The sequence below is a fragment of the Octopus bimaculoides genome, chromosome 2 (assembly GCF_001194135.2).
Source record: "Octopus bimaculoides isolate UCB-OBI-ISO-001 chromosome 2, ASM119413v2, whole genome shotgun sequence".
Classification (NCBI taxonomy): domain Eukaryota; kingdom Metazoa; phylum Mollusca; class Cephalopoda; order Octopoda; family Octopodidae; genus Octopus; species Octopus bimaculoides.
In genome coordinates, this window is record NC_068982.1 from 83,831,155 (window position 1) to 83,840,237 (window position 9,083).

General features: G+C 37.0%; 1 protein-coding gene across 1 annotated transcript in view; it reads left to right on the forward strand.

The window, feature by feature from the left end:
- The window catches only part of LOC106882591 (SH3 domain-binding protein 2), a 195,475-nt gene that overhangs the window by 99,324 nt on the left and 87,068 nt on the right, over positions 1 to 9,083 (forward strand). The window contains exon 2 of the mRNA XM_052978388.1: positions 2,613 to 2,715. Within this exon, the coding sequence (XP_052834348.1) occupies positions 2,613 to 2,715 (103 nt within the window). The remainder of the gene's footprint in view (positions 1 to 2,612; positions 2,716 to 9,083) is intronic.

Sequence of the window (9,083 nt, forward strand, 5' to 3'; positions counted from 1 at the left end):
ACCTTTTGGCGATGACTATATTTCCAGTATTATGAACGAGTACGATTCGTGAAGCTGAACCAATATTTACATGTGAGAGACACTAGCAGTACCTCAGAGACAAAAATTATGCAATAGAATTGATTAAGAACCCTTTCTTTAATTATGTTCCAAATATCACATTAATATGTTGATAAATAAAAAAGTTACAGGTGTTTAATGAGACTAGTCTGAATTCATGATTATTTTAGAATTTAATTGAAACTCATGAGGGGTGTATTTTGGTCAGAAGTATAGTAACGAAAGGGTTAAGTGCCTATATCTGCTCCATAGTTCCTTATTAATTAATTTCTTATAAGGGTCAAAATCAACAATGTAAATATTACCAGTCTTATCTGCTGGTACAAGTATGCCTGGAGCTTTTTCAAACTCATCAAGTAATTTCCTTAATTTTTGCTGGTGTAGGTTCTTTCTTCTGGGATGTTTTCTAAATTCCACATTTTTAACAATGTTGTACAGCTCTTCTTTGAATCTGACTGTGTGTTGGTTTGTCAGTGGGTTTTTCCTAGATTTAAATTTGTGTTTGAGTGTGTTCGATTATTTGAGTTATTATCCGTTCTGTCAAAAAAGAAAGCCTTCCATTGCATTCTGCAAGTCAATTGGCTAGTCTTCTCAAGTGATCTCATGTATTCTTTCCTGCTGGGTAAAGGTATATCATTAAGCGAGACATCTAGTATTATTTTTTCTGGCTTCCTGGCGTACCAATTGATAGTACCTTCTTGCAGATATCGGATGATGGTTTAGCTATGTAACTATTTGGACTTTGAGTATATGTCTATTAGTATGTTGGTTACAGCACATTCACCATTTGGGCTACCTGATGTCATCTACAGTAACAATATAATTTTCACTGGATCTAAATCAGGAAATCCACAGTGTTTGTTGAGTTTATAATTAATGAAGGAAACAGAAGATAGATTTAGTATGAATATATGTATATGCTTTGTATATAGCTGTAGAAAACTCTGCCCCAGTGTAGACTCATGCAAACATGGAAAAGATGTTAAAACAGTGATTACAACAGTGGTGCTGCTGGTAGTGCTGTCAAGCTGATTGACACAACAGACTACAGCATATCACTCCATGATTTTACATATAGTACATTATTTTGAGTGCAATTTGGAACATTGCTATACTGTGGGAGGGAATGGGAAAAGAATGTATAAACAATGTTTTGAAAAATTTATTGGTAAGTTATGAAAACAGATTCAAACGCTTTCTTGTAGACATTTGTGGAAAAATTGCACTGTTTCCAAAATAGCCTAACCAGATGACTGTGACATCAAGCAGTTGATGGTGACAGAAGCCAAAAATCTATTTTTCTTCTGGAACAGAAAAAGAATGAGAAGAGTCTGGTAATGAAGTAAGTATTAGATACACCAAAGAAATTTACAACTTGACTGCCAACTGAGGAATTCACTTCAAAAGTATGGTTGTTAATGTTGAGTGATGTTCATGAGTTGAGGAAACCATGTCTTCATGTAATAGAAAAGAAAAAGCAGTCTAGGCTGGATATGTTTTCAAAAATACCTTCATCTATTCAGGCACCTTCTTCTAAGCTTTCAATCCGTTACTGAGCTAACATGCTTTGCTGCCACACATAATTCTGATGACCCTGTTCTTTTTGTCTCCTCCTCAACTTCTTTGAAATAAATCAGCTCTACATATTCATCATTTTCAGTTTCTGTGTGTATCTAGCCAACATTTATTCTTCATTTTTATTTTGCATATTTGTTTGTGCATGCATCTGTCTGTCCATCCTTCCTCAGCCTCATTTTGACTTATACTTTCAACTTCTGAAAATATCATTGTAAGTTAGGGGTACCTGTATTTGAATTTTATGATGATTTAATCAACTTGTTTTATGTTCATATTTATGTGAAGCCTTCAATTTTTCTTTTTCCATTTCTTTTTTCGGATCTTTTTTAAAACGGGGGCCACATTTTTCATTAATGTTTTACGTAGTGTTTTTGGTACCGAAAGACTTTCAAACTTCGTATACTTATCTATTTTGTGTTATAGAACAGAAAAATATTTTTGTATTCGAATTTATTTCATGTAAAAAATTGTCTTATTTCGATAATTTCAACCAATCACTGACGTCCATTCAGCCGATATACATTAAGTGCCGACTACATAAACAAACGATTCTTCGTTTTATTTGCTTTTTTCATTTTAAATTTGCTTTAACCCTAACCCTAACCCTAACTCTAACCCTAACCCTAACCCTAGGGTTAGGGTTAGGGTTAGAGTTAGGGTTAGGGTTAGGGTTAATTGTTTCAGAATCGTTTGTTTATGTAGTCGGCGCTTAATGTATATCGGCTGAATGGACGTCAGTGATTGGTTGAAATTACAGAAATACGACAACTTTAACATGGAATAATTTATGGATTTCTTTTTTTTTTAAGAAGACTAAGAGAAAAAGATGTTTTATATGACACATTCTACCAGTGTTCCAAGTTTCAAAGTGTTTCGTTAATGAAAAATGTGGCCCCTGTTTTAAAAAAGATCCCTTTTTTCTTTGTAATATGCATAGTTTAATCTTTTTTTATTAATATGTGATTTATTTTCAGCTCCAAAAGTTTATGTTGTCTTAATGGATTGTTGTTTGTATTATTATAAGAATGAGAGAGACAAAGAACCTAAGGGAAAATACCCTCTTTATGGTTATAACTCGTGAGTATATGTTACATATCTAACATGCATCTTGTACAATAAATATATATACTCTACTAACATGCATCTTGTACAATAAATATATATACTCTACTAACATGCATCTTGTACAATAAATATATATACTCTACTAACATGCATCTTGTACAATAAATACATATACAAATATAAACCTGATTTCATCAAGTTTTTGCACTGCTTTTTATGAAGCTAACTTATTCATAGAGACAATTCATTCTATCCAATAACAAAGTTGACTTTCCAGTCCAATGCTTGCATGTCTTGTGCACTCTTTCAGTGGCATTTCTTAATATTCATCCCAGCTATGTTTGTGGTTTTCTTTCGTTAATTTCTCCTCCAGTTTTAATTTCAATGTGATTTTCTTCATTGAACCTACATTATTTTTTACTTTTTTTCTTTACTTTTCTTTACTGATATATTCCATAAATTTTATCAGACACTTATGAATACAAGGTGCATTCCAGAAAGTTTGATACTTTTTCAGGAGTGACATTTATTTAATTTCAAAGTACAAAACTCAAATCTCCTTCAAAGTAGCATCCTCTGACTTCTGTGCTCTTGTTATAGCATTCTAGCCACTTCATGAAGGCACCATGGAAGTCTTGAATTCCCTCAAAACTTCCACAAAGTACTCTTTGTTGATTATCTGGCCAAGGGGGACCTAGTGGTGTGGATGATATCTTTGCTGAAAAAGAGGATCATCATGAGCTTCCCAATGGACTTGCTTTGCCTGGCCTTCTTGGGTCTGGGGGTGCTAGGATGCTTCCATTGGGTACTCTGTCTCTTGGTCTCTGATGCTTACCTCATACAAGTTAATCCAAAAGCAATCTGGAGCATTTCATAAGTTTCTGTAGTGCCTTTTCCCAGTTTAACACAAAACTTTATTGCAAACAGCCTTTCAAAAATGTATTCTGTAAACTAGTCAGCTGTGACAAGCAGTGTTTAGTGGGATTTGTTCAAAGTGACGTCTCAAAACTTCTGGAATGCACATTGTAAAACAAAATCTATGTTTACAACTATAATTTCATATTTGAGTTTTGCTGTAAGAGCAATGTAATTATTTATATTCTCTCATTCTTTTATTTAGTTTTACTGTGTTGTCATTTGTAGTTGTTAGTGTTACTGGCTAGTCAGATTTGATTTAGGTGACCAAGCAGCACAGAGATAACTGATTGAACCAGATGTAAATTAAGAACATCTCTAATTGAAAGATTGTAGTTCTTTTTTTATTGTTAACTGTTAGAGTGATATGGGAAAAACATTTCAAATGTAGGTTGTTAGACCACACTATATAGAAGTGCTTCTCCAAGAGGCACACCTAATCTTGTCAAACCTCCTCTATTACCATTAACTTCAGATCAGTAGGTTAATATCTCCTGGAAAGTAGACTTACTAGAATTACTAGCTCAGTTGCTACCCCACATAAAAGAGTAAAACAATTAAGCTCCTCTATTACCTTCTTCTGTTTTACACTTATAGAACCAAGAGGTATATCAGAATCTAACTGCAGAGAAAACAACAGAATTATTAATCCCAATGATGAAAAGTAGTAAAAACAACTAAGAAATGAACAAGAAAGGAACCTCTCTCTCCCTCTCAATTGTAAACAATTAAATTGCTTTATCAAAGTGAACCACTCTCCCAACAAATAAATACAGTCAATATGGAAGTAAAGAATTTAATATTTCATAGTAGTGGATGGCTTGAAATAAATCCATGATAGTTTGTTCAGCCAGTCAGTGGTCAAAATTCACCCATCCCTCTTTTAGAAAAGATATGGAGGTTTTTTTTCAAAGATGTTAAGGAAATCAATCATAAGCTGTCCTCAGTGAAAGTACCTAAACTGCAGGTAAAAACAGATTTTCTGTACTATATTCTCTATTCAGAATGACGATCCTTGGAGTTTGGTTTATAATGCTAAAGGACTCAGTTATAAGCAGGGAAAGCTTTCAACTGACCATAGAGCTTGATTAGTGGATGTGACTTGCACTGCCTGATGTAAAAGTTGAATCTCCAATTACGAGGGGTGTTCATTAAAGATTTCCCCTGACCCACTTCCCAAGGGCTGGGATAAATGAAACTTGGCATAATTATTAGTCCTTCTCTACATAGTTACCACCAATGGTGACACACTTCTCCCATCACTTTATGCAGCTGTGAAGGTCTCATCTGTAGAAGTCAGTAGGTTGCATCTGGAGCCAAGACTACTTTGGAAATAAGTTCATCATCATCCAAAAAGTGCTTCCTTTTCAAAAAAGACTTCCTGGTTGGAAAGAGGTGGAAATCAGATGGTGCGAGGTCAGGAGAGTAAGGGGGATGAGGAAGGATTTCATGGCCGCAGGAGTGTACTTTCATCTGGGCAACATGCATATTGTGAACTGGGGTGTTGTCTTGGAGAAGGTGGACTCCTTTGGTCAGCATGCCATGCTTCTTCTGCTTTGATGGCATCCCACAATTTCTGCAGCAGAGAAGCATAATATGTCCCATTAATTGTGATCCCCTTTTCCAGAAAATCCATCATCACTACTCTGTGCAGGTCCCAAAAGACCATGAGCATAACCTTGCCTGCTGAGGGTTGGAGACAAGCCTTCTTTAGAGATGATGAGTTATCATGCTTCCATTGCTTCAACTGGACTTTAGGATCATAGTGATGGACACATGTTTCATCCTGTGTGTTAAGTCAGCTGAAAAAATCCCCCTCATGTTCTTGGCACATTGCCAAAAGAGCCTGGGAGCAATTGACTCGTTCCTGTTTTTGAAAAAGTGTGAGCATCCAGGGAATCTATCATGCAGACAACTTCTGCTTATGCAAATGGTCATGAATGGGTTTTTCTACAAGCCCTACACTTACCGTCACTTTTTGGGCTAGTTGCTGAATAGTTATGTGGCGATACTTCAAAATGGTGGCTTCCACTTTATAGATGGTGTCACCATCAATGGCGGAATGTAGTCGTTGAGGAATAGGAGCAGTTTCCACCAATGTTTGACCACATTTGAACTAGCAATGCCAGTGCTTGACTATGTCATTTGATGATGCATTGTCATCAAAAGTCTCTTTTGGTGTATGACTTTTGAAGTATAAGAACCTGATCACTGATCTGCATTCAACTCCCTTTATTATAAAATCTTAGTCCACTTCAGCAGCCGTAAAAGACAAATGAATACTAGTGGAAAGCTATAATTTACAATGTTCCCTGTAGAAACATGTCTGATTATACCTATACAAGTTCCGTTTCTTGCCATAACTGGAAGCAGGTCAGGGGAAATCTTTAATGAATGCCCCTTGTATGCTTAATCTAAAATGATTTACAAGTCACACTGCAAGTTGAATTCAAGAGAATTGGTTGCACTGGCATTTTTAAGGTTTCATTAATATTTCTAACTTTGAGAATTGTGGTAGTGTTCCTTGATAACAACAATGTCAAAGAAAGTCTGAATTTACTTCTGTGCAACTGAAGAAGGAATCCAGTACACTTATATTTTAGTTATTATTATTATCATCTTTATTCACTTAACTTCTGATGTATCTATGTCTACATTACATCTCAGCTCCTTTCCACAGCTTACCTCAACACAAGAGCTGTTCTAAGTATTGCTGCCATCTAAGATGCTTGATATTTGCAGTTTTTGATGCCAGAATATTGCTCTTTTTGAGATGGTCCCAAGTTTATCTCTTTATCCTTTTACTAGTTTCAGTCATTGAACTATGGTCATACTGGAGCACCTCCTTGTGAAAGCTAATGCCTGCATCAGCTGGGAGTGCATTGATCACAGTAGGTGATCTGATCAAGTGCACTGATCACAATAGGTATTACTCTCACTTTGAGGCTCTATGGATTCTTTTCACTTACAGTCCTAGGGCTGATACTTCCTGACTTCCTCATTGTCTCTCTTTACAATATTCTGGTCTGCAGATGTAGCAACATCAGTGCAAGTCCATTTTTTAGACTCCTTCAGTAGGAGAGTGGTATCTGGTTGTAGATTTTTGTCTGTATATCCCATGTGAGCTTAGCATATTCCATGTGAGTTCCACCTGATCATTATCTGCTACTGGAAAAGGTTGGTGCTTTTACCACTTGTTGAGATATTCTAACCCATACTTCTTGCACAACTTCCAGTGTATTAATGCTGCTATTTTGTCATGGTGTTTTGTGTACTGCTTTGGGCTAGTTTTGAGCATCCAGTAAGTATATGCCTAGACTCAGATGATTTTCCACATAGTCTACACAAAGGTGATACTGCTGTCTCATCAATGCTACACTTAATTGAGTTAGTTTGTAAAGCTTGTTCTTGAGCAGCAAGAATCAGTCCATCCACTTTCTTCTTTAAAAAATCATGTCTTAACCATCTCCAGGATTCTTCATCAGCTTCATCCACAGTTTGTTGGAAAAACTCTCCTTGTAGGACTTTCTCTTTCCAGTTGATGATCTCTTTTCTATTAGTCTTCATATTGTACTCCTGGAGGATCTCACCATAGTCACTGATCACCGATACAGGCTTGCAAGGACTCAATCTCCTTCACAACACTATGTTTTATTCCATCCAGTCCTCTTCCATCTTCCTTCTTAGGTAACCTTGCTACAGTACTTCTTGTATGAAAGCAACCATAAACATCCATTACTTTCCTATAGTTTTCCTACTCACATTGACAAGTTCATCCTTTATCCATTCCACAACTCCTGTGTAGTAATGTACCACACCTACAGCCCAAGTGTTGATGTCTCTGATCAGGTTCCCTCCCTTTAGTTTAGACCTGCATAACTTTTTAACTCTTCTGGTATATTTTGAAGAAATCATTTCCTTTGTCTTGGTGTTTAGCATCTGGCCTAGTTGTAAAACACCAAGATATTTGTAACCTTCTCTTGCTCATCATCTAGAAGTTGTACTCCACTGCTGTTTACTTTTCATCCTCTCCTCAGTTCAATAACAGTGCATTTCTCAAACCAAATGTCATCTGGGTATCCTGAGAGAAAATTGATACATACTGAATAAGGGAATCCAATTGACCACTGCTAGAGTGATTGGTCTCATGTTTTTCTGCAGTTTGTAACCAGTTTCCTTCTTTCTCAGAACCATGGACAGTGGTAACATACAAACAGTAAACAGTGTGATACTGAATCTCCTTGAAAGATTCCTTTCTTGATGTTGACTCAGCCAATCTCCCTTCCACTTGCAGTCAAAACTGTCTTCCAGTTTCTCCACTGCCCCAAACCATCTCCAGGCATTTTGGAATCCACAAATGGGGAACCATATCATATATCTTCTTATAGTTAATCCAAGTCATTGTTAGGCTTGTCAAACTTCTTTGATGATTCCTCAAAATTGCCTTATCAATCAGCAACTGATCCTTTGTTCCTTTGGATCACTTCTTTCTGTTCATCTACTAGCAGTTCATCTCTTTCAAGATGGTTTCTTTCCTAGTATTCCAGTTAGAAGCATCCACATCATATGTTAACAAGCAATCAGATACTAGTTATTACTGGCCATGGCACCCTTGGATGAATCTTTTTGAATTAATGTAGTTCTTTATTTGACCATGCATTCTTATACAATTCCTTGGTGTTCACAGCCTTACAGTAGTTTAGAATCTAAGTTCACCAACATCTTGAACCAAAAGTCCTGAACTAGGTCAGGGCCATCTGCTTTCCAATTTCTCATTTTACCAACTCCAGCTTGAATATCTTCCAACATGATGACAATGCCCTCCTGTACCTCCATGTCTTTGAATTCTTCTTCTACTAAAGTCAGCCACAGCAGAGGTAGGCTAAATATTAGCATGTACCCCACATTCCTGACTGTCTCTATCATTTAGCTAAGAGATTCTTAAGTAAATGATTCTATCCCATACATCATCATCATCATCATCGTTTAACGTCCGCTTTCCATGCTAGCATGGGTTGGACGATTTGACTGAGGACTGGTGAAACCCGATGGCTACACCAGGCTCCAATCTATTTGGCAGAGTTTCTACAGCTGGATGTGTAGAGAGTGTAGTGGGTGCTTTTACGTGTCACCGGCACGAAGGCCAGTCAGGCGATACTGGCAACGGCCACGCTCAAATTGGTGTATTTTATGTGCCATCCGCACAAGAGCCAGTCCAGGGGCACTGGCAATGATCTTGCTCGAAAGTCCTTACACATGCTGAAGGCACAAGTGCCAGAAAGGCGACGCTGGGCACAAGTGCCATCATGATTTCGCTTGCCCAACAGGTCTTCGCAAGCTGAGTTTCGTATCCAATGAAGGAGACAACATTGGCATGGGTGCCAGTTGTCAAATTTAGTTCAATTTCGATTTCACTTGCCTCAACAGGTCTTCGCAAGCGGAGTTTAGTGTCCAATGAAGGAAAG